This window comes from Mastacembelus armatus, chromosome 11, assembly GCF_900324485.2.
Source record: "Mastacembelus armatus chromosome 11, fMasArm1.2, whole genome shotgun sequence".
Taxonomy (NCBI): Eukaryota; Metazoa; Chordata; class Actinopteri; order Synbranchiformes; family Mastacembelidae; genus Mastacembelus; species Mastacembelus armatus.
This window is the reverse complement of record NC_046643.1, coordinates 15,772,534-15,797,207: the sequence shown is the minus strand read 5'-3', so window position 1 is coordinate 15,797,207 and position 24,674 is coordinate 15,772,534. Positions and strand designations below refer to the sequence as shown.

Genomic DNA, 24,674 nt, shown 5'->3' with positions numbered 1-24,674 from the left:
ACACTGTAGCAGGCCAAAATACTGATATACGAAATGGTGCAAAAGTTCTCTAATACAAGTAGTGTGTGAATTTCAGACGGCACAATCTTTAAACATTTTGTCAAATATTCAAACCTTTTTTAAAAAAGCATACATATGTAGACAACACCATTAGCAAGTAAAATGCTAAGTGGTTTTGTTGATTTTTGGAAGTGAAAGTAATAAATACAACCCCTGTGGCAAACAAGAAAATATTGTATTTTTAAAGGTTCCTCAGTGTATATACTGTTATTTACATTAAACAGCAGGAATTTTCAAGCTTTGCAGTCATAAAAATGTATTTATCTGTGATTGTGCATTCCTATACATCTCTTCCAGATAAACTCTCCTAAGTCATCTCAGACAGTCGGTGTTGAGCGTCGCCCCAGCTTCAGCCCAGGAGGAGAGCGAGTGCAGGCGGCAGGCAGAGAGCTGCTCCTCCCCAGCTGAGGGCAGCAACAGACACGGCCCCGTTACACAGGTCCATATCACAGCAGACGGTGGTGTAGTTAAAGTAGAGGCCTGAGGCGTATTTCTGTCCACTCAAACCACACTGGGAGGGGATGGCACAGCTCTTCTCATACATCGTCACTTGTAGTGAGCCTTCGAGAGCAGAGTAAGGAGAGGAGTTTTGTTTTGGTGCATGCAGTGATGGGGAGGAAACAGACATGTATATATCTACAGGTATCTAATGGTAAATCTTAAATGGCACTCAGTTGCCTTTCTAACTTCCTAAAACAGGTAGCAGAATGTATTTAAATGTCTTAAATATTTGCCCTTACTTTCTATAAGCAGCGATATTAGTTTTCTTCTTTTCTGGAATCTTTTCAGTCAACACTGTCACAGCTGCTAAAAAAGTCTTTAATTTAACTTGACACTCCTTCAGAAAAGTTCCCATCTTTCTTTATTGTGCTTTGAATTCTCTGATTTACTGAGGACAATTTGTTTGCCAGGTATTCATTTGAATTTCATATGACTGATAGAACATAACTGGTGACCTGTCCAGGGTGTACCCCTGCCTTTCACCCAAAGAGAGCTGGGATAGGCTCCAGCAGATCCCTGTGGTATAGATGATGGATGGATGGATGATGGAATGTAACCTGATAGGACATGATCAATTTCACCAATTTCTATTCCTCCTTTCTGAGTATTTAGAGGGTTAAGGTGAAAGTGGAAATGGGGCTTTAGTCTCTGATGAGATCCAGTGAACATTTCATGCCACCCACTGATCCCAAAGAGCTATTTTTAGAGATAATTTGATGGCATCACAGGCAGTAGTGAGCTGACAACCAGCTTAATGAGAAATGGTGCTGAGATCTGATGCGTTGTCATTCTTTTGCTGCCATTTGTTTTCTTACTTTTAGAGTCAAGAAGGGATCAGAACTAAAAAGGAATAAAGCTGACACAAAACTGGACTACACAAAACTGGACTGCACAAAACTGGACTGCACTGCACATTTCACAAATATCTGTTTCCAGCCCATGCTCTGTACAATGAGGCTTTGTTTGCAAATTTATGGCCAACGTGCATCAGATTCTCAGAACATAATCTCATCTGCAGACACAGAAATAAACACACACACATTTGTCTTTCTATAGTTGTGAGGACACTGACATAATGTGTTTCCTAACCTCTAAAACCCAACCCTTACCCTAACTCTAAACCAAATCTAATTCTAACCTGAACCTTAACACCGAATCCTAACACTCAATAAGCCCTTTGACACTGTGGGGACCTGTAGAATGATGTATCAAAAACAAGTTTTCCACAAAACTTTACATACGGAGACGTGAATCTCACCATGTCTTCCTGTCGCAGAACTTGACAGGCAGCGCTGCCTAGCCGGACACTCCTGAGGAAAACAGTCCAGTGAAGAGATGGTGGGGAACACACAGGTGTAACAGTGCAGGCAGGCTGAGGGAAGACGAAGATTTTTCAAATGAAACAATTAAAAAAGAAAAAAAAAAAAAGATGTTTTAAATTTTTAAATGTGGCTCTTAGATAAGGTATGAATTGAAAAGTAAATTGTCAGTGCACCCTGGTGGACAAACTATAATATGACTCTTTCAATTACCCCAGAGATAACTATGGTAGTCCAGTACTCCAGTACTCAGTCTCAGTTTACATGTACAGTTTAGACTGTTTAACTGGGAGAAGCTAATATCAGCTGATTAGCTGTAATTGTGACATATTATATTACAGGTCAGTGCAACTTTTACTAAACATGAGAGGAAGAACATCACATTTGGATCAATGTTGAATTTATTTAACTCTTGTTAGTTGCAAAGGTGAGGGGCAAAAATCTACACTCCTCCTTTTCTGGAAAAAACTATTTACAAGTTTTTTTGAAGCATCTCTTTATGCTGAGCTGCTTTGAAGATAAGAGGATAAAGTTGAAAAATTTTGACCCCTGAAGCCACAGGTTGATTTTAGTTAAACTTTGGGAAACAATGTGAGCGCACTGTGTTTTCATACGAATGCCTGAATATGGTTCTAAGAATTTTAAAAATGGTTAAACTACTCTTAAAGAGGAGAAATACAACATTACAAAAGTTTTACTGAAAACACATTTTAAGATAAATCAACCATTTTTTTACAGGGACATGCTCAATACTTTCGTTTGTTAAACTAACTGAAATCTATGTTCCTTGTTATCGGTCTTACGTACCTGCCAATGGTAGACAACACAGAAAAACAATCAGAAGTTGTGAACGAGGCATTGTGTTTTCAGAAGTCCCCCAAAAGTTTAGTTAGCTCTTCCTGCTGAGTCGTATCAAAAAAAGCTTCCTGTTATGTTAAAAGTGAACCAACAGCTGCAGCTGATCTGTTGTATCCCACAACTGATTCCTAAATTAAATTGTCCTTCATTTTCGAAGTTCAAACTCACATTAAGTCTTTTGCTGACTTCTAATTTTCTTTTGCAGTGTTTTGGTTAAGCTGATGAAGTGTTACGTCCTTGAATGCAGTTTATATTGTTTCTACCCTTCTGTTTGAGGTTTTCTCTTCGTCATAGGTCTGGTTTGTAGTCAGTGTCTCCACCCTGAAATGTTAAATTTAATTTGGAGAGGGAATCTTGATCAGCTGACATGGTGAACAGCAATGTGCAAATGTGATTTAAGGCCTAAATATATTTCAGCAGTTTAACCTAAACTGACCCTAAACTTCTCAGATCCATCCATCCATTGTCTACCCCTTATCCTTCAGTGAAGCAGAGAGGCTCAAGCAAATTCCCAGCAGGGTACATCCTGCACAGATCACCAGTCTATCACAGGGCTGACACACTTGTGAGACACTTGCATTAAAACCGTCTATTGGTAACTGTCTCTGGTAACCACAGGCAGCTTTGTGTACATATCATATACAGAGAGAGGATTTGTGCAAATTCATTTTGTAAACACATTGCATTGCAGTTTTGTTTCAGTATAAATATTGAAACTAACTTTTACAACCTTGAAGTCTTCTATAATAGTCATTGTTGCTATAAATGTTTACATTTTTAATAATAATCTTTTGTGTAATGTTGTTTCTGGAAATTTGCTGAAAAGAACATACCATCCATCTGGAGAAAGGACAGTTTCTATGGTGCTGAACAAAGACAAAATCTAACAGAAATGCACCTTGTTCTTGCTAGTGTATTGTTAGAAATATTGTATATTTGAGTCAAAATAAGACATTATGTATTCAAGTGTGCATGTGAAACAGTAGCTCCTGTTGAGAGATGCCAAATCAGAAAAGACAGAGGGCAACAAAGTCAGCACAGCGTCGAGACAGCAAGAAATGAGAAAGTCAGCCTGTCAGAGATGGACAGTCAATGAGCTGGACAGCGAGCATGTTTAACTGAATTACCCTTTAGTGTGTAATAGGAGACTTGAGGGCAGCATGCAGGATGGTCTGCTGACAGTAGTCTTGTGATGGTGAGAGCCAAACAAGCTCAGACTGAATAAGCTGTTTATCAGTTGATTAACTACACAACACACAACCAGAATTCTCCTGCTACGTTCAGAGAAACTATTTAAAAGCATTTCTCTCCTTTGTAAATACAAGCTTGGTGTTGATAGGATGAAATGCTGTATGCCGACACAATCACAGAGCTTAAAAATCTCAGAAATACTATATGGCTTTGATGACTTGCTATGCTTTTTGAAGATGGTTTGTTTGTTGATGAAGCAATAGATTTTTGAACAGAGGTGGTTTCATATCTAGATTTAATTATATCCTTTTGTTCTAAAATGATTCGTGGAGGTTTTTTTGGATTCACTCGCTCAAGAAATTTGCAAATACTCACCAAACTGAAACTTTAGTTCATTATTCACTGTTGTATTTCTGTCTATATTTCAGCTGTACGTTAGCTAAGAAATAGTGGCTAAATGTATGATCGTATGCGTTTTTAAAACTTGTAATTGTGTGGAGGAAAAGTGTTGAAAATCTGTAGCTGCAAGAAAAGAAACTGAAACCCAGTTAAGAAAAGGTGGGCTATGAGAGAAAAAAAAGTTTTTATACATAACGTTTTTACTGTAGTGTGTGTAGTAGTAGAGGATCACTAGATTTGACAGAGATGTTTTGTGTGCTGGCTAAAGGATCTCAGTGGACAGATGGTCTTCTTTAATCCTGTCTGTGACCTCTACCTCCCATCCTCCACCCACCCCACCCTCTCCACCCCTCCACATTTCTCTCTACTATTACGTCAAGCTCACAAATTCTCTGTCTCTTCCTCTGTGTACAGGTACACGCAGAGATATTTCTCTTTTTGTTGCGTCCGCGTACTTGTCTCCTTCTTACTGTTGAACAACCTTGGCTGCTGTAACTCAGTCGAGTCAATTGAAGGAAATATTCTTCCTCATATCTTTATGAGTCAACAAGTAGTGACACAAACTCAGGCACAGATGTTTATATACACACATGCATCTGTTAACAAGAATGCATTTATGCATGTTTATGTAACTTCTGTCCAAATCTGCAAATGCCATTCTTGCAAAAGATAAGTTCAGTAGCAACACTAGATCCATGTGTCAGCTTTTTCTCTGGTATCTAATGAGACAACCTGTTTATCCAACAATCTCAGCTGTGTCCAACATCAGTTGACCTACATTTCAAGAAAAGCCAGATTATTTTTAATCATGTCACACAGAACAAACACACAATGGTTCAGTAATACAGTATATAGGCTGTAATCTATGATGACGTTGACCAGATAGAAGGATGAAGTACAAGTAAACGTGATGAGCTTGTGACTGTTTAAACAGAAAAATGATTTAACTGCAAAGCTAATTAATGCAGCCTTTTATTTAGACCACAGTGGGAGAGGTGAGGAGAATATTGACTTATTTGATTTCCTGCAGACAGTCATAGTTGATATTTCAAAGGCAGATACGATACAAGCAGAGAAGATGAGCTGCTGATGCATTATCTGACCTTTCACAAAACGATTCGAGGGAACATGAAGTAGGAGTTCTAAATCCTAGAAAGCCTAATAGAAGAGCATCATTAATATAATATCTTATTCAAAGAAAAAGTCAGCACATGCACCTAGGTAGCCATCATGCAGTTACTGCCATTCATCAGGCTAAAAGATAGCATTAATGTTAACTTATGTTTAGTTTTCAGGGAATGTAGCTCGGTTTGTGGCCACTGTGTTAATGTTAAGGTCCCAACCAGGCTAATAATAGAAATGTCATATGTATTTTATCATCTTTTGTCACTATACAAATCTGAGTATATTTGGATTAACACCACATCAGGCATTAAAGTCTAATTCTTAATGCCTATTTAAATGAGTTGTGTTGGAGTGACTTTAAACATTGTTGCTCTCTTTTAATAAAGTTAAAATTATTAAATTTGTTACAGTTTTCCGTGACCTTAATAATCACTAAAAAAAAGCTAGTGCTGATGTTGAACTATATCTATGTGAAAACCAGGCTCATTGGTGACCTCGCCGCTAAAGTCAAAACCAACTTTATGTTGATGCAAAATGTAATGTTAACTTATGTTTATTGTATTTTTCTCCTTTCAAATCACAGCATAGTTGGATTAATGTCTCTTAATGTGAATTAAGCTACCAGTCAGACAACACAGCAGCCTGTGATAAGTCAAATCAACGCTGATTGAATCCACGCAGGCCTTGTGGGGGATGGGGGGGCGTGGTGGGGGAATCAGCTGCGTCAAACTCACCTTACGTACATGGAGAAACCGGAAGTTAGGTGGTTGGGCTTTAAAGAAAATAAGAGCATAACAATAGCGAAAATATTGTCTGAGTTTTATCACATTAGGTATGTGGTATTAATTTAAGGTGTAGTGTTAATTGAGGACGATAAGAAGTAATTCAAATACACATTCGTTCAATCCATCACAAATAAAAGTCATGAATTGATAATGTTACTAAAGTTGCCAAAATAAGAAAGTTAGTATGATTAGATCGTTGTTATTGATTATCAGTCACCAATATAACCAGCGGTTTACTGCTGCAATTGCTTTAGGTATGTTATGTAATGATGACTTTTATTAATAATTAACATTCTGAGTTTCTCAATTTTTATTTGCTTTATTCTTTGATGTGTAAAACTTCATTAATTTGAAATGCTCCTCACATTCACCAAGAATCAAAATGCTTGCTCTGTCTGTCGAATCCGTTCACCCCTCAAAGTTTTTCAGAATATTATAATGTGAAACACAAAAGCGGTTGATTGTGACGCTTGCTTAGTATTTTTCATAATTTAAGTAATCCGCTGTTAAAATTGCAGTGTGTCTTATTTTGAAACAGGCAACCGGAACTACGCGTGTCCATCGTGGCCACGTTGACGCGCAGTTGGTCGGCAGAGGAAGACGCAGGGAGCTGTGGGGATAACGGAGCTTGGTCGTTGTGGAAATTAAGTCAAACAAAGGGAAACGTGGCCACGCGTGAAGATACGCCACTTCAGACGGGTAGGCAGATGTCACTTCACATCTGTATTTGTTATTAGCTGAACTTCTGTAAGTGTTGCTGATAGTTATCCCGTTAGAAAGATGTGTAAGAGCAGAAGTATTTGGCTTGGAGCATTGAGTTGCTGGGCGGTGTACTCCTGCAGCCAGACGCTCAAGATGTTTTGTTCTGGGTACGACCGACGCTCATACTGATCATATCAAAGATGAGAATTGTTTTTCTACTGACAAATATTTATCTGGAAACAATACTGTTGCTTGTGGTGGCGTTATTTACGTTTTGTGTGTACCTCAGCCATAAAATAGTTCATTTGAACTGTGATAACTGTGATTTGAGAGCTTAAACTTGCAGGGAGTTCCTCTTTATGAGCTTTGCCTGCTGCTGTGTCACAAAATAAAATGAACACCAAAGCCCAGCACTTGTTGCATAAGTGTTGGAGCAGGTTTAGGAAACATCCTGTGTGGAAGTCTGCAGCCTCACAGTGGGCCACTGCTGTTGCTCTTACAGGGAAGATGATAAAAAGGCAATTGTTCCAATTCTAAGCGACTGTCCAAATATGGAAAGGCTTTGCAGCATCTTGTCCTCTCTCATAATCTAACCTTGAACAATGTGCCTTTGTCTGCTTTCAACTGTATTATCTTTCTGTGTTATTTCAGCTGAACATACTTGCACTGAATTAATTTTTGTGTCTTTTTACAATCCAACAATCACCACGTCACTTAACTTCATTTATTTTCTGCAGATTTTATTCTAATATAACCTAAAACCTCAACCATTTGTGTGGATATTCATATGTCACTTTAGAAAGGCACATAGCCCTCAGAGGTTTGTTTCCAACAGATGTTTGCTCTGGGTTTAAATGCTGCTCCTTGTTTTGTTTGTTCTGTTGTCACTGTCCTTGATGTGTCCATCTTCCTCTGTCTTAGGCTGGGATCATCTGCTTCCACACCTCGGCATCTGGGGGAGCAGAGCAGCCGGTGGAGTGTTGAAATAAAAGAGGAATCAGAGAGACAGGGATAAAGATGCCCTCCATCTTTCTCCTGGACCTCTTGAGCCATCACATTAGCTTCATTTAGAGTTCAGTGTTATCGTAGCACATTGTTTTTTTATTACTATTTACTTGTCTCCTGGCAGAGCAGGTTTATTGGCATTTTGTCAGAACACCAATATTTGCTACCAGTTTCAGTACACAAGCAGTCATTCATTAAAAACATGGCAAACATGTGCCCTTATGGCCGCTTCACCCACGCAGTGGTACGGGGCATCCCGGAGACCTTTGGGAAGGCTGTGGGAGACAGTTGTGAGAACGGGGAGGTCTCAGTGGATCTGGCCAAAGCTCAGCGTCAGTTTGGGTGCCTGACAGGAGCTCTGAGGCAGAAGGTGGGCCTGCAGCTGATCGAGATCCCCCCTGACCCTGAACTGCCTGAGAGCTGGAGGATAGAGGATGTGGCAGTCATCCAGGGAGACACAGTGCTCATCACTAGGCCCTTCAAACAGCAGAGACGCAGTGAGGTAACACAGGGGATAAGCAAATGGCTTTAGTGACCCATTTCTAGCTCTAATCTTCTAACAATGCATGTAATGTTGCTTTGTGGGGGGAAAAAGGTAGAAAAATAGTAGCGTGTGTGTGTTCGCATCAGTATTGGCATGAAAATGTTTGTTACTTTTGTATTTTTGTTTGAGTACAAGAGCTGACCAAATTTAAATCCCCCTTTTCATAGTGTGCATGTTTTCTTTTACTCTTTGTCCTCTGGGTTTGATTTTGATATAATGTATCATATCACTCTGTCCCTCATTATTTGGAATTTAAAATAAAATAGCAGTCTCAGAAATGAATTTCTATTTTCCCTGTCCTAGTACCAAACCATATCGTTCTTTCCAGTTAATTTTAAAGACATTATTAGGAAATATCAGGCCTTTAAAATAAAGCATTTCCAAAATAAAAGCTTTCAAATGTTACATGTCCAGTGCTTTATTGTACAAAACCATGAGGGAAGCATTCAGAAATGAGAGGTTCCAAAAGTGCACAGACAAGGAAAGGTTGAAAACAGCCGGCAGCTGCATTATCGTGTGATCTTAACAAAACTTTAAAAAATCAACAGGTATGTACAATAGTTTAAGTCTTGTTTAGTTAAATTTGTCTTTTCTTATTCCTTCCCATTCCTCTCCCCTCAGGTGGAGGCAGTGAGGAGGGTCATGTCGGAGCTGAACCTGACTGTGGTGGAGATGGGGGCTGAGGAGGGGGACTCTGCTGGGGCCACGCTGGAGGGCAGTGATGTCCTCTTCACAGGGAGGGAGTTCTTTGTCGGCATCTCCTCCCACACCAACCGCAGAGGTGCGGAGGTGTTGGCAGACACTTTCAGGGTAAGAGACATGGAGGAAAGATGCTGGCTAGACAGATGTTCTGTACCAAAGAATGAATCTCTGTGTGAATCAGTGGAGCAGGAGGAGTACCGGTAAAATAGCTTTTTAGATTTAGGCCTTTTGTTCAGAGAAACCCATCTAAGCCACAGCCAGTTTAATATATTACATTCATTGGTGTGAAACTGGCTGCGCTTTCCTGTAGAAAGAGCAGGCTAATGCTCATGAATAAACTTTAAAATAATTAGTAGAGCTTACATTTTTAGCCAGTGCAACAAAGAACATCTTTAGTGCCAAGTTTCTTGTGGGGAAAATGAACCCAGCTGCCAGAGTGAGCAGGTGGCCATTTGCTGTATTGTGTTTGGGGAATTACAGTCTGTAAACATTGATGAATGAACTCATTCCATTGGCCAAATAATGGAGACCGCACAGTTGCACCCCTCAGGCTCAACACGACCCACACATTAGCATTGATTCCCTCACTTCTCTTAAGTGCGTATTACAGACCTCTGTTTTTACCACACATACATAGATCTACTCGCGTGTGTGTGTGTGTGTGTGTGTGTGTGTGTGTGTGTGTGTGTGTGTGTGTGTGTGTGTGTGTGTGTGTGTGTGTGTGTGTGTGTGTGTGTGTGTGTGTGTGTGTGTGCGTGCGTGCACACCATTTTTAGCATATTTCTATCAAAGATGACATTTTCCTGGTTCTTACTTTTTTCAGACTCCTATTTCAGGGTTAAGACTTGGTTTTAGGGGTGGGGCTAGAATTGGGTTTAGGTTAGGTTGAGGCATTTAGTTGTGATGGTTAGGGTCTAGGGAATGCATTATGTCCTCACAAAGATAGCTATGCAAGAATGTGTGTGTGGTGCCATCTGAAAACATCTGTTATATGTTGGGTCGACATATGTTTCATCAAGCCTTTTTACAGCCTGTGTGTCCTTTGTCTTTGTCAGACTCATCAGATTTTAAATCAGAATGGGTGTCAATAGAGGAAGACCAACAAATCTGTTACACACAGCTGTAAATAATAAAGGATAAAATAAATATAAATAAAGTATATGAAGGTGAAATTTTGTTTGGCATTACAGTTTCATATTGCCTGGGGTGGTCTAACCAGCTCAAATTGTGGCAAACAGAAGAATAACTTTAACCAAAGTTAGTGCACACAACAAAGATGTGAGTGGTTGTAACCTTGTAATGGTTGTGGCTGACTGAGCATTTTTGTGGAAAATTTTTAAACATTTAAAGATTTTTAAACACATTGTGCCCTTGACATGATGGGGAACTATCTTGTTCATGAAATTAGTGTTAGATTAAAAAAACAAATCCAAAAAAACTTTTTGTATTTCTGTGCCTTATATATCGGTGGAGCCACTTTGTGCATGTTAGAGTAGTTATACTCTAAACACTTCAAACATGTCAACTTACTTCTAATCAGATCAGCGTCTGTGAAAACAGTTAAGTTGAACTCTAATCAGAATTAATCAGCTTGAAAAAATATTGCCTGTGTAACTGCAACTGGTGCACATGAATCTAATGCTGCCATCACTCATTTTTTTCTGTAACACCAGTTCTCCCACTACATCAGGTTACACTGGCTGTTGTGAAGGGAAGGTGGGCGACTTAGCTAAATATTTCAACCTCCATCTTTTCAGGACTTTGCCGTGTCCACGGTCCCCGTCTGCGGCGGAGCTAGACTTAAAAACATCTGCTCCATGGGAGGCCCAGACACAATCATCATCAGTAACGGTGACGGAGCCAAGAAGACACTCCGGGTAATTAACATTTAACTTTATGTTCAACCTCAAACCATTTGTATTTATACCTCAATGATTCAAAATTTTAAGTGGATATTAACATTTTATTTCACATTTGAAATGAAACATCACACTGGCCATCTTTTGCAGCTTAATATTGCCATTTTTATCCATCATACATACAGTACATACTCTTATTATTACCAGTACTCTGTTATATTCTGTTAGTGTCTGTATCTCTGTCATCTACACACATCATATTAATAACAGTACTAGTGTCGGCTTTAAGTCCCTATGTGATGCTGGGAGTGGTTTGCTGTGTGTGTGTGTGTGTGTGTGTGTGTGTGTGTGTGTGTGTGTGTGTGTGTGTGTGTGTGTGTGTGTGTGTGTGTGTGTGTGCGTGCGTCTTTCATGGTGGTACACACAGTAACATAAATGTGTATGTATGTCTCCAGATGATGGAACAGCTGACTGATCACCACTATGAAATGCTCACCGTCCCTGAGGAATCAGCAGCAAACTGCATCTACATCAAAGGGCCGTCTAAACGGGACTTCCTGCTCCACCGGCCTGCAGAGGAATGTCCTGACAGTATCTCGGTGAGTACAGCTGTAGTTTTTGTTTTTAGTACAAGTCTAAGAACCAAAAAGAACCTTATCTTTGTCAAGTTTGAGCATTTTAATAGAGTTATATTACTTTATTTCTGAGGAGGGTCAGCATTTACAGATCCATTTGCTTAGTCCAAAGTTGTCTACAGCCTTGCATTTTAAAAACTGTATTCAAATACTTTTAATCCATACAAAATATAACAATACAAAAGCCTGCATATAAAGAGAGACAGACTTTTTCCTATGTGGCAGATTTCTGCCATAACTGATGCAAATCAGTCGGTATCTTAACAGAAGTCCCTTATTCCTTGTCATAATGCTAACTATTGTTAGTTCTGCAAAGACAGCTGCTTTTTTGGCTACCTAGGGTGAAATATCTTGTGCAGCCATTCTCTCATTCATAGCAAAATCCTCCACTGGTGAACTGTTAAAAATTTGAGTAGGTGGGAGGAAATAAAAGTTGTAAATGTTATTGGTTTCAGTAAATGATAGTATTGACTAATCCTCTAGCTGTACATTTAAAGAGACAGAAATCTGCTGAACAGTGTGAATTCCTATGACTTACTCATTTTATACAGTATACTTATATATTTTATACTGTATGCAACATACCAATTATCATAGTTTTAGAAAACAGGTAAGGAGGCAGTACAGGGGACATCCATCAATGTCCTACTCTGTGTATGTATATATATATACACACATATACGTCCCACTCTGTGTAACTATATATATATATATATATATATATATATATATATATATATGTATGTATGTATGTATGTATGTAGTTTTTTGTGTTAGATCATTTTTTTTCCACCTATTTTCAGGAGTTGTGACACCACTATTCACATTCTATTGTATTGTTTTCCAGCTACGATGAGGTTTTCTGTGCAATTTATTGTGAGAGAAAAGTATTTATCAACCGCTCACTCATAAATCGATTTGTTATGCCTGCTGTCTGGTTTGAACATACTTTAACTGCTTTGAATTAGTTTGAAGTATAGCTTTATTAGTCATTCTGTGCTTTAAAATAGGTAAGCTGCCCCTTTAAGATATTAATCTTTAATGATTCCTGCTGGGAAACGTAGGTTATTACAATGGTTTATGTGATGTTAAATGAAGAAATCAGTTGTGTTAAGAAATGCTTTCAAGGAAGTTGTAGCTATTTTCCTTATTTTTAGAACCAGAAATAGTATTAGTCTTTATTTTTTTGTTATCATCAGTTTTTCTACTTCATAACTCCTACATATGATTTTTTTTAGATTCAGGCAACCAAAAAAAGCTTCCTCTTTAGTCACTTTAAGCCACTAACACCTGTAATTTAAAGATCTGTCATTCTGCTGTGAATTCCAGCCATTGAAGCAGTTTTTCCTTTCTTTCCTTCTTTTATTAGCCAGTAACCTCTTCCATTTTAGGGTGTCCAATACAATATGTGCCAGTGCTAATAAACACGTCTGGATGAGTAAATAGTTTCCTCTCTCTGCAGGCTTTCCAGAAGCTGCAGGACTACACCCTCCTTCCTACAGCCTCCAGCGAAGCCTCCAAGCTGGGAGCATCTTTGTCTTCACTCTGCCTCCTCATCAACAGGAAGCATTCATATTTCTGAGAAGTCCCTTCTACCACTCAGTATGTTACACTTCATTTACCTGCACATGTTTATGGTGAGGTGACGGATCCCCAAAAAATATGTTTGTCTATTTATTATAATTTGTTAACCAACTTACAGTAGCACGCCTTCTTGTTGATTCAGCTGCCCTCTCCCGGGTTTCCCTCACCAATGCTCACCCACAAAAACTATTGATGTATCCACTAATTTGTATTGTACTTGTAATTGCAAACCATGGCTGAAAACAGGGTAACTGTATATCTGTAAAGTTTCTACGACATGACATGCAGTTTAATACCTATTTTTGCCTAAATATGAAGGACAATGTTCCCTAGATTGTTCAATAGCACATCCTATTTTTTCAGTGCTTCACAGCAGTTTGTATGTTTTGAAATTTTAGTAACTGTGACCTTGATTTAGGCTGTCTAAAAATTAACTGATGGATTACTCACTGAAGCAAATTTACAGTTCTCCATTATTACTACAATTACTGCTTAATGTATGTAAGAAACTAAGACCCAATACTTCCTAAGGTCTTTGAGGAATGTGAACTATGTGCTTTAAGTCCACCAGATAAGCCTGTGGTACCCAAATGTGTGATGATGAAGTAAAGCTCTGCCTATACTCTAACAGGTTGGTATCCATTTACATATTAGTTTTACTGACAAATCTTAATTACAGGGCATGTAGCAGTTAAGTATAGAAATGCAGATTATGCAGGTTAGATTTACTATGTATGAATTTCTAGCAGTGTAAAGTTACCAATAAAATTCAGCTGATAACTTGTAACAGTCACCTTGCACTTGTATAATTGTCTGCTTTCAGTTTCTTAGGCACACCCAGCTAGAACTAATGGAGTCCAACAGTTCTATTAATCCATCAGCCCTCCAGGAACATTAGGCTTTTGGCTGTTTGTGGTGCTGTTAAGCTGTACTGCATTATACAGACATGCTTTTTAGCCATAGAGCTATGAATGGACAAAATACCAACACCTAACGACAATGCAGAACAGCATGCACTCAAAGGCATCTTTCTGAAAGGAGGATTTAAGTGCAAGACTTGATTAGACTGCATTAGCTTTAACTTGGTGTACTGTATTTGTAGACAAATGTTAAAATATGGACTCAACAGAAGTTTCTTGAAATTTATTTGTTTTGTTAGAAAGCAAACAGGTTTAACGGTTGGACTTGGCAACTCTCTCCAACTCGTCCTTCTTCTTGATGGCATAGGAGTTAGATGAACCCTGAAAGAGAAATAAAATATCCATGGCGCTTAACACATTTAGGTACAATTATAAAGCATTACTACAAGTATTATAGACTAGAGGTTATTTCTTAGCATTACAGGTCATGCCTAAACAAAAAGACTAGTCTTGCCCCTGAAAGTAGGTATGGTGTCTCTATAGCTAGTGCTAAATTTGCTATCACTGCTAGATTTGGAGAAATGGGAACTTGTGTAAAACAGCAGAGGCCAACACTGATTGCTCCTATGACTGCTGTTTTACTCAAGTTCTCACAATGGAAGACGTGACAGCAAAATTGGCATTCACGGTAGAACCACCCTACCCACTTCTAGGGGAAATACAGCAGGTAAAATAAACAGTTATCCTGTGAGCTCACTAGAAGAAAGATGCCATTATGTATTTTTTTTTGTTTGTTATAAAAGAAACATGTCCAGTGGTCATGTTATAAGTGGATGGACTGGTACCTTAGCTGCATTGATCAGCTCATCAGCCAGGCACTCAGCAATGGTCTTGATGTTCCTGAAAGCAGCTTCTCTTGCTCCTGTGCACAGCAGCCAGATGGCCTGCAAGATATGAAACAGCGGGACATTAAAGGGTGAAAGAAGTCAAATTAATTTTAGGTGAATATGCACTGGCTCAAGGTGCAATGTATCTGAGTTGGTGATTGACTGGGCCACAACAGACTACAGCCAATGAATAAGCAAAGATATTTCCTCTGCGAGCACTCTAGCACACCAAGACAATGGGCAGTATCAGGGCGTGACTCTAGCCTCGCTTGATGCATACAATTCATACTTATTGATTTTCTACACAAAACTTTCAGTATCCCATTGATTGCAACTGCTCAATTCACAGGACATCTATGAAAGCATGTTCATATATGTAAACCTACATATTTAATACAAGGTAATAAATTAAGTTACCTGGTTGACTCTGCGGAGGGGCGACACATCCACAGCCTGCCTCCTGACTGTACCAGCACGACCAATACGGGTGGAGTCCTCACGGGGTCCACTGTTGATGATGGCATTCACCAAGACCTGGAGGGGATTCTGAGAACATAATTGGAAACAATATTAAGACTTTTCAATGAACATACATGTGGCAACACCAAGAAACAAAATGCTATAATATTTTACCTGTTACTCCTGTAAGTGCACTATGAATGTTTTTTCTTAATGTTAAATTTTAATGTTAAACAGGCATTTTCAAAACCACATACAATGTAGTTCAATACTGTTCATTGTATTGCTGTTAAATAAAAAGTAAACCAGTATAGACCTACACCTGAATTTCCTAAGTCAACTTTGTCAGTACGTTCCAGCTGTATATGTAGTAACTAATGCCTAGTAAAAGTAATTGATGTCTCAGGGATCCAGATACATGGCTGAAAATGTAAGAATGCATCACCCAGTTGAAAATAAGTTCAAATATTTTGGGAAATATACTTAGTCTCCTGCAGAGAGAATGCTGGTATGTACAATAAACATGTTAGCTTAGCCTGACACTAATTTGCTTGGCTCTGTTGGAAAAAAACCTCAATTCTTGGCAAGGAAGTATATGTTTTTCACAAATGTCCCAAACCTACTGCATTAAAAAACTCAATGTAATCATGTCCAAAACAACTACACAAAAACTGAAGTGAAAAACATGATTGTGAAAGATGCAACCTGACACTATTGTCCTAACCATTTTATTATACACTGTGGCTGGGCAGTACTATCACAGTGTTAGTGGTACATACCTCTCCAGTCAGCAGGTGGATGATCTCAAAGGCATGCTTGACGATGCGCACAGTCATCAGCTTCTTGCCGTTGTTACGGCCGTGCATCATCATGGAGTTGGTCAAACGCTCCACAATGGGGCACTGAGCCTTACGGAAACGTTTGGCGGCATAACGTCCACCAGAGTGTGGCAGGTACTTGGCGTACTTCTCTTTCACAGCAATGTAATCCTGCAGTGAAGAGGGAGTGATTTAAAAACTGGGGTTTATACAGTATTGGGTTGAGCGAGACTGCAGTCAATTATGTATTAAGAGATCATGTGTCTAAGCCGGTGATTGACTGGGCCACATCAGACTACAGCCAATGAATAAGCAGAGACATGTTCATCTGCGAGTGCTCTAGCACACCAGGACAACAGGTCAGTGCCCAGGTGTGACTCTAGCCTCGCCTTCTAACACAACTCTTTCATGCTGCTTACCTGCAGAGAGATGTCATTGATCTGGACATCATCAGTGCTCCACTTGCCAAAGAGCTTAATCTCTGGGGTCTCAGCCACGGCTGGGGCAGTCTCCCACTCAGTCACTAAGGAGAAATGTGTAGAAATTACAATGAGGTTAGGAAAATGGCATTTTAATATGCACAACACTGAGGGGCATCAACATCTTTTTCAATTATGGAGCAATCACCTTCTGACATTTAACAACATCCCTCAAAATTTCTGAACACCTTCATGGTAAATATGTTCATCCTAAGTATTTCACATTACAATATCTAACTGGAGACAAAACACCTCAAATTGTCTATATGGCATAACGCCAACTTAATAGATCTAGATCACCGTATTTAACTGCTATACATTAAAAAAATAAAAAACATCTGCAATTATTGAGTTTAAGATAGTGTTGACAATTTTATGCATAAGATTTAATATTGTCGCGATCAATATGAATGCTGTAGCTACACAGGTTTGACATAAAACATGCAAAAAGTAAAGAAAAAACTCGGCTTGAGACATGGTTGAGCAGCATGGTTGAACTGAAAATATAAAGCTATATAACTTATGAATGTCAGCTCTGAACGTAAAACCACAAAAAACATAGAGACACTTTCACAACCGGGCCGGAGATCAAGCCTTCTTCGCGTTAACGCCAACTTTAGCTATAATAGCCGATAAGCTAACTAACGTCTGAAAACTGTAGACGTCAATATATTACTTATCAGCTGTTATATTTCCAACAGTAAAAATACTTTTAATTTAAAATAATATGACTGGGTCTTGACAACAGCATTAAAGTATCGCGGTGGCTAATCAACATGCCCCCATCCACATGTGCTAGCGAGCTAGCCACATGCTAACTCTCAGCGTAGCAGTACACGCTGGGTGAACATTTAATGACAATAAAACCACATTTAGGATAAACTGGGTGGTTTTGTTGTAACGTCGCGAACAATGGAAGTCTACGGGGCTTCAAGATATCCGACTGTAGTCTTATTTATGATATATGAAGCAAGTAAAAGGTGATTTTTTTTCACTCACTTGTGTCTGCCGTTCGGTACCACACTTCTCAGAGACGGAAAAGGGCCTTTTCGGAGCGCCGCGTCCAGATATCCGCTAAAGTGGCTGGCTTTTCCGGTGCGCAAGGCATTTCGGGAACTGTAGTCTTTAGTACAAGCGGCGCAACCTTTACAACGTCATAGAAATAGTATGCTCATTAAGTATTTATCAACTTGTAGTATTAAATATATTAAAATACAGCATAAAATAAAAAAAACAGGAACAATTCATTGTAATCAAATAAGCAAAAACTAGATGATGAAAACTTTCTTTTATTAAAGAAACAGCAAGATTTGACAGCTTTTAATTTGCACACCAAATACTGTAGAAATTGTGGGACTACAACAAAATAGTCATTTGTTTTAAAAAAGTATCCATACCAACATGTAATACCTGCAATCCAATTTCCCTCTGTCATTAATAAAGTACTCTTCCTACCCATCTACCTAATTTATGTAGTTTGTCAATCAATTTGCATAAACATAGACAAGACCTAGAATGCAAAAAAACACTGAAAATGTAACAGCTTTAAAACATAAAAAATAATCTGTTCTTCACCATTCCGTTTTAAGGGGTTAAACATTGTGCAATGCAAACTTTTATCATTGAAATAGAAGTTTGCTTCTTTTTTTTTAACCACTCAATAGATGTTTCCCTTTTCCTGACAAATATCTATGTACATCCAACAAATTGCAAACAGTTCAGAAAAATGAATCCCTTTTTACAAACAAATGCCTGAGATATCTAGATGCAATGGGAGGTGCCATGTACATTAGTTTGGTGGACATGTAAACTCTAATTTATCACTGCAACTAGTCATTCTGCATTAGCCTTCACCCTCTCCATCATTATACTTAATACCACCACTAAGGGCAGTGTCTGATAGCACTTTGGTATGGGACATGAAACAGAGACGCATAAGGGGAAAATTTAAGGCTTAGCCTACTGAAGCAAGACTATAGCTCCAAAACACTGTATAATAATGGTAGCAAACACAATACTTCTTATCAGATGTGTGCACTAAAAATAGGAAAGGATCATTTCACATGGTCGAAAATAGAAGGACACATTTTTATCCTTATTTATATAGTATAATGTGTATATATTACTGCATCAGAAGATAAGCCGGGCAGTCTGGGCATGTAGACAAGACGACAGAATGTCGCTCAGGCACTGTTGTGTTGTGTGGTGTTTTTGAGGTATGTGTGTGCAAATACACAAAGGCACATACATGAACATAGTGGATATATGTGGGCTCGGTATTTTAAAGTAATTAAGTAACATTTTCCTGCAAATTAAAGGGGCACTCCACCAATCAAATGTCTTCTGGAGAATTTGTGAATCTGTTTGTATGGCATGCTGTAACTCTCACACTAAGAGGCAGAGTGAAAATACAAGGTATACATTTTCACATAGTCTCTCCAGGAAGGCAATTATAGCATTGCACTAAACTGTCCACATAAAAACAAACAAAACAATTTAAAAGTAAATCAAGGTATGAAATAGTGTAAATACTGTCCGAGATGGACTCAGATAGTCCCAGTCTAAAGTCATAATGATGTGTAAGCTGTGTAAGTTTGTCCGGAAGGGTTTGATAAAAGATACTATTGACTTGCCTTTTGAAACTACAGAAGTGTGTCTCTGAACGTCTGCTAAATCGATATTTGACCCTTCTATTTTTTTTACTAGCCCTTATACTTCATGGAAACGCTGTATTAAATTGTTGGAGTGCTCCTATAATGTGTGGTTTGCTTTTCCGTTGCAGACTGTAATAACATACAGTCACAGAACAGCATTCAAAATTACCAAGTTTATGGAAGCCTTTATATTTCCTGCTACTCAGTTTGTGCCTTGCAAAAATTCTTCAATACACAGACGGTGATGTGCTGGATTTGTTTGTCATCAACAGCGATTTACAATAAATAATTAAAACAGAAGTTTGATATATTGGGAAATATATCATCATATCATTTGCTTATGTAGCCAGAATTAGATGAGAAGACTGCTACCACTCTAGACGTCTAGCCTGGCTTTGTCCAAAGATCTGTTTAATCTGTACAGAAACTTAACTGTTTTTTTCTAATGTTTTATTTCTAAGCTGGAAACAGTAACTTCCTGGGGTCTGGCAACCTCATGATGACAACAACACTGCAGGAATTTAAGGCACCTCACCAAATATTCATCTGCCACATTACTTCCCTAAAAACATGAATTGATGTTTATACACTTCAGTCTAAATGATTTTGTTGTCCTGCTTCCAGTGTTTTAGCTAGGCTAAGTTAACAAGCTACTGTTAGTACCTTCAGTTTTACTGTGCAGACAGTGGTATTGGAATTCTTCCAAAAGAAAGTAAGTATATCTCCCAAAATGTCAAATAATTCATTTAAAATAGGACCTTATGTGATGAACATGAAAAAGAAAATATTTAAAACCACAAAAAGTGAATCTCCATAACACAGTCTCACTGCCAGTTGACCTCTATAAATCCTCTGTAATTCTAAACATCAGATTACATCCACATGAACTGAGCCACAAATGTTTGTGTTAATACTTTACAGTGTTTGTAGAAGCTGAGTTTCATATGTGCTGGAAAAACTTATCAAACTGCAATGTATGTGTCCCTGTGTGTGTGTGTATGATGTAAAAGAGTTTTGTCCTATACCAGCCACTTTTCTATGCATGTGTGGAACACAGTCTCATTCGAGTGCCACCAGATGTGTTCAACGCCAGGAACGGAACAGAATATCAAATCCCCGCGAGCTGCAAGTGTCTTCAGACCAAAAACATCTCTTAAATATAACTGGAACAAGAAAACAGTTAAATTAATTCTTAGTTAATCTACTACAGGAGTTTTCTAAACACATCGTGAGCCTTGGTAATATTAAAAACTAATAAAATTGCAACATATAATTTTGTCACTAATCTCCTACTCTAATCTTAGTTTTATATAATCATGCTCTGAATTTTAGAATTCAGAATTACAGTTCCCACAATATTTTTAAAGGAAAGTATTGTGTGCACTCACATCCTGGTGCTGCATCTCAACAACGGTCTCATTGTCATCATAGAATCCAAACTGACTGTAAAATATGTGAGAAGAAGGGGGTGAGCACAACATGAGAGTCATCTGATGATCCACAGCCAGAGAAAGCACTCGTGCTAATGTGTGAACTGAGAACAGCCGGTGTTATATTACACTGGTAAATCAGACTCTGAATAAACCATATGAAGGTGAAAAACATCTGTTGAAGATCATCTCACCTCGACTGCCACGGAGTGATGACTCCATCATCTGGTCCTCCAATTAACATCAACTTTCTGATCTTGAGGAAGTTTTTCTTCCACTCTGAGAATGGGAGGCAAACCACACTGAATGTATTCTGTCTATCACATAAAGCTAGCTAGATGAAATATGAACATATCAAGTTTCATTTTAAGAGAATAGATTTCTAATAGTTGCTCTAGTTTTGAAAAAAAAATTTTACACAAGGTTTTTGGAGTGGAAGCACTGGAGGGGCCCCTTATTTTATAAGTACATATGTAGAACGTATGGATGAGTTTTAACCACAAGGAATTTTCTGACCTGTTGTATTTGGACTGGGTCTCGCACCGTTGAGCAGAGCCAAATAATCACTGCTGGTCACATACAGGTCTCTGTGGTGGGGGTCTAAAGAGACAGAAGAACAGTTGAAAAATCTGAGGAACACACCCTTTCTTATAAGTCTCATATCTGACATCTTACTTTCAAGTAAAACAACATAAAGAACACAATTACACCATCACAAAATTATTCTCACCATTCCAGTAGTTGCAGATGGATATCTTCTGGCCTATCCCGGTGTAGCAGATGTGGTAGAGGTTGGACTTCATAAAATTAGGGAAGAGGTACTTTAGGTAGTCTGTGTCTGAGAGGAAACAAGAAACAATCAAGATCAAGAGTTGCAGAGAAGAAAGCAGTCATTAATGTGTTCAACCTGCATTTACTGATTTCTTAGGTAGGTAGTGTTTAAGGACTATTACGAGTTTTTTCAATGAAAACATCTGCCTGATACAGCAGTAAACATCACTTGGGGTAGAGCAAAGTTGCAGTCTGGACACTTACACAATGAGCTGAAACTTGATATGAAGCTACATAAGGGCAAGGAGACCTGCAGCTCTAGTGGTTGGTTCATATCTATAAGGGAACCTCTTTTACACTGTTCTTTGATACACTGTCATTGCAAAAATGTTGATTATAGACACGTTCAACACAACCCACCTCCATATTGCCCAGCCTGAGGTGAGGACAGAGAGATAAAGGAGTGGACATTGTGGTCAGACAGAGTAGAGAGGATTCCTCTGCAAACCAGGCCACCTGTGATAACAAAATACATGTACCAATACATGCTGTTATTGTATTTAGGACTTCTACAAAGGATTATTTTTATTATCAATCAATCTGCTTCTGCAGTAGTGAAAAGTGCCAGATCACATTCCACAAAAGCCAAGGATGGTCTCTTCAGTTTCTCCAGACAACACTAAATATACTCTAATTTGATTTTCATTATCTTTAATCTATAAAAAACTTGATGAGGAATGAAACTAAAATCTAAAGTTCTTCCCAGAAATCTGTATGCCCTGTGGTAACAGCAAGCAAAAATTGCTCATAAGAAATGTTCATGAATGTTGGCCAAACTCTTACGATGCATATAGTTCTTCCCCTGTCTTTTTTTCTAACTGGAACATTCAGCAGTTTGAATTACAAGCTGCTAGCTGAAAATTTCCATCTATGGACTGAAGCAGAAATGTGGTCAAATAAATCTATCCAATGAATAAAACAGTCAGAGTCTTGCAAAATCCCATGTTTTAAATGGAGTGAAACATTTACAGACTACAGAAAAGAGTTTCACTCTAAAGTCAGTTTCATAACTAAAGACACATATCAAGGCTGGTTTATAATCTTTAACAAATACCACATTCATGTCTGTATTTCTCTTGCACAAATGTACTCACAGACCTTGAGAGTAGCAGATAAGATGGACCCCGTCTGCTGCGTTTTGCATTATTGGGTAAATAGCTGCCTTGAATCCCTCCACCTGCTTCCACATGGGCTCCAGGCTGGCACTTCTGTCAAACAAGTCGATAACCGTCACATTTGTTCCGGGATGAGACTGCACGAGAGAGATGGAGATGACATCACTTCATTAACAGGATGAACTGGAGAGTGTGAGTGAAAGTGGAGACAACTGTGGTGATAAACAGTAAACCTCACAGCTGAAATGCCTGTTCTCAAAGATCCTTGGGGATGTTTAGCTTCTGATTCATCAGGATGAGTTTTAAATATTAATGATTCACTGGGCTGTTTAGTTCACAAGACATTCTAAGTCCTATTACTAAGTTTTCATTTTCTTCTTTCAGAAATACTTACAGTCTGGTTTCAATTTACTGCTTTCTAATATATCAGACTATAAAAAGAAGAACTTCTCTTAATTTTCCATTTGACCTCATAAATCTCCCCAGGGTCCCCACATAAAAACTTCCTCTTCCGTAGTATCACATCTGCAAATCCACCAGTCTGCTTCCAATACAACCTTAACCTGTGTGCATGTTTCAAATTGCATGTGAGGAGATTTGGAGAACTGAAGTACACAAGCAGAAAAGGGCACATTCCTCCATCTTTCATTCCTCTGCACACACAACGTTACTGCACCACAAGGTAGAAAATGTTATGGTGCAAACTGCAGGTTGTGTATAACCAAAATAATATATATAGTAGAAAACGTAAGTAAAGTACCTCAAAGCAGTACTTCACTAACCCTACTACTCTGTGCAAATTCATACATTACAAGGTGAAAGCTAACTAATGTGGTATAAGTTGTAAGACCTAAAATATACTGCAACTTATATGTAACTATGCAATGATACATTACACGTTTATGTACCCTAAACAAAAGTCTGAAACAGTTACTATGTGTTCGGATTACTCACCTCGTTTATGAACCGCTGTAAGTTTATAAAATCCCCTGAGCTGTCGAACAAACCGTGGACTATGATCACCGGCTTGTACCCGAGTACTGCAGCCCAGAGACACGCGGCGAGCAGCGGGTACAGCAGCCGGGCCGCCCCGCTGCTGCTCCTTCTCCGGCTTGACATAGCAGAATGATGTACCTCAGGATAATAGTAATAGAAAACAACAAATAAAAATTAAAAGGTAAAATAAAATAAAAACATAAAGCCCTGATGTTTTGACTAAAGTGCTGCCATTTTCAGCTCGATTTCTTTTTCCAGCTGCGGTGCAGATGACCGGAAGTCTGCTCCTAGGTAAATAAACCTGTTTTAAAAACACTCTAATATCTATTTAATATCTGTTTGGTTGTTACAAAACACGTCTTGATCTACAACAATTCTGAAATGGTGATCTTTGTTTTGGTTGCTTTTGTTTTTTCCGGTTTTAAACTAAAGGTGATACGGCCGCTAGTGACGTCACTTCCTGTGCCAGCTCCTCCAATCAGCTTGAAGTCGGGAGACGACCTTTACAACTCTGAACTACCCAGGGCTGAGTACCTGGATCAGGTGTGTTCAGTCAACCACGAGCACAGTTTCTGAGATGCGGCCACTTCATATACTAACTGTCAAAACTAAGCATCAGTAAGTAACATTTCCTTTAAAAAGATGTTACCTTACAATATTTTTAGGTTTTGAATTCGATTTACTACAATTAATAAGTAAATTTAATTAAATTGAATTTCGCCTTTGGGATTAATAAAGTACTTTTTCTTCTTCTTCTTAAATTATTGCCTCAACCTGATGTAAAGTGAGTGTTAAGATATCAGGTGAATTAAAGTTGTGTTGTGCCTCATCATGCAATCCTAGTCTTACTGTGCCCTGCAGGGGCCCCACCATCTG

General features: G+C 38.6%; 4 protein-coding genes and 2 non-coding genes across 9 annotated transcripts; 1 reads left to right on the top strand and 5 right to left on the bottom strand.

Annotated features, from left to right (window-relative positions):
* Positions 1-45: 45 nt before the first annotated feature.
* Positions 46-3,132, bottom strand: lypc (ly6 domain containing, pigment cell). The gene is made up of 3 exons (XM_026299713.2): positions 2,688-3,132; positions 1,820-1,933; positions 46-621 (listed from the first exon to the last, which is right to left on the bottom strand). The coding sequence occupies exons 1-3, from the start codon at positions 2,737-2,739 to the stop codon at positions 410-412; spliced, it is 378 nt and encodes a 125-aa protein (XP_026155498.1). The 5' UTR covers positions 2,740-3,132; the 3' UTR covers positions 46-409.
* On the top strand, positions 368-14,269 carry ddah2 (DDAH family member 2, ADMA-independent). 4 transcript variants are annotated; one of them, XR_003295232.2, is made up of 9 exons: positions 368-499; positions 6,777-6,937; positions 7,862-8,447; positions 9,111-9,299; positions 10,949-11,068; positions 11,506-11,649; positions 13,148-13,287; positions 13,833-13,900; positions 14,093-14,269. XR_003295232.2 is itself a non-coding variant. In XM_026299708.2 (8 exons), the coding sequence occupies exons 3-7, from the start codon at positions 8,148-8,150 to the stop codon at positions 13,265-13,267; spliced, it is 873 nt and encodes a 290-aa protein (XP_026155493.1). In that variant the 5' UTR covers positions 368-499; positions 6,777-6,937; positions 7,862-8,147; the 3' UTR covers positions 13,268-13,287; positions 13,833-14,269. The 4 variants fall into 4 exon arrangements, 2 of the variants coding, with proteins under 2 accessions (XP_026155493.1, XP_026155492.1); XR_003295231.2 differs by having other exon boundaries at positions 13,148-13,900; XM_026299708.2 differs by having other exon boundaries at positions 13,833-14,269.
* A 128-nt stretch (positions 14,270-14,397) lies between these two features.
* On the bottom strand, positions 14,398-17,828 carry rps5 (ribosomal protein S5). The gene is made up of 6 exons (XM_026299712.1): positions 17,772-17,828; positions 16,713-16,816; positions 16,255-16,464; positions 15,434-15,562; positions 14,975-15,073; positions 14,398-14,510 (listed from the first exon to the last, which is right to left on the bottom strand). Coding segments are annotated over exons 1-6 (612 nt in total). The 5' UTR covers positions 17,773-17,828; the 3' UTR covers positions 14,398-14,441.
* Positions 15,155-15,286, bottom strand: LOC113127016 (small nucleolar RNA SNORA3/SNORA45 family). The gene has a single exon (XR_003295358.1). It is a non-coding gene; the product is annotated as a small nucleolar RNA SNORA3/SNORA45 family (small nucleolar RNA).
* LOC113127017 (small nucleolar RNA SNORA3/SNORA45 family) lies at positions 16,550-16,683 on the bottom strand. Its single transcript, XR_003295359.1, has one exon. It is a non-coding gene; the product is annotated as a small nucleolar RNA SNORA3/SNORA45 family (small nucleolar RNA).
* Positions 17,829-18,045: 217 nt separating the features above from the next.
* ppt2b (palmitoyl-protein thioesterase 2b) lies at positions 18,046-24,227 on the bottom strand. Its single transcript, XM_026299846.1, has 8 exons — positions 23,757-24,227; positions 22,786-22,939; positions 22,048-22,143; positions 21,587-21,694; positions 21,373-21,456; positions 21,051-21,135; positions 20,815-20,869; positions 18,046-20,589 (listed from the first exon to the last, which is right to left on the bottom strand). Exons 1-8 carry the CDS (start codon positions 23,919-23,921, stop codon positions 20,446-20,448), a joined length of 891 nt encoding a protein of 296 aa, XP_026155631.1. The 5' UTR covers positions 23,922-24,227; the 3' UTR covers positions 18,046-20,445.
* Between the last annotated feature and the right edge of the window lie 447 nt (positions 24,228-24,674).

What these genes read in the sequence shown, in the direction of transcription:
- ddah2 (XM_026299708.2), top strand. Translation starts at nt 8,148, where the DNA reads ATGGCAAACATGTGCCCTTATGGCCGCTTCACCCACGCAGTGGTACGG. An exon ending in AACAGCAGAGACGCAGTGAG is followed by an intron (nt 8,448 to 9,110) that starts GTAACACAGGGG and finishes CTCTCCCCTCAG; the next exon opens with GTGGAGGCAGTGAGGAGGGT. An exon ending in GAGCCAAGAAGACACTCCGG is followed by an intron (nt 11,069 to 11,505) that starts GTAATTAACATT and finishes GTATGTCTCCAG; the next exon opens with ATGATGGAACAGCTGACTGA.
- ppt2b (XM_026299846.1), bottom strand. Translation starts at nt 23,921, where the DNA reads ATGTCAAGCCGGAGAAGGAGCAGCAGCGGGGCGGCCCGGCTGCTGTAC. An exon ending in ACCCAGTCCAAATACAACAG is followed by an intron (nt 21,136 to 21,372) that starts GTCAGAAAATTC and finishes TCCCATTCTCAG; the next exon opens with AGTGGAAGAAAAACTTCCTC. An exon ending in TTGAGATGCAGCACCAGGAT is followed by an intron (nt 20,590 to 20,814) that starts GTGAGTGCACAC and finishes TTCTTGTTCCAG; the next exon opens with TTATATTTAAGAGATGTTTT.
- lypc (XM_026299713.2), bottom strand. Translation starts at nt 2,739, where the DNA reads ATGCCTCGTTCACAACTTCTGATTGTTTTTCTGTGTTGTCTACCATTG. An exon ending in GTGTTGTCTACCATTGGCAG is followed by an intron (nt 1,934 to 2,687) that starts GTACGTAAGACC and finishes GTCTTCCCTCAG; the next exon opens with CCTGCCTGCACTGTTACACC. An exon ending in TTCTGCGACAGGAAGACATG is followed by an intron (nt 622 to 1,819) that starts GTGAGATTCACG and finishes CTGCTCTCGAAG; the next exon opens with GCTCACTACAAGTGACGATG.
- rps5 (XM_026299712.1), bottom strand. An exon ending in TCCACCTGCTGACTGGAGAG is followed by an intron (nt 15,563 to 16,254) that starts GTATGTACCACT and finishes TTATGTTCTCAG; the next exon opens with AATCCCCTCCAGGTCTTGGT. An exon ending in CCCTCCGCAGAGTCAACCAG is followed by an intron (nt 15,074 to 15,433) that starts GTAACTTAATTT and finishes CATATCTTGCAG; the next exon opens with GCCATCTGGCTGCTGTGCAC.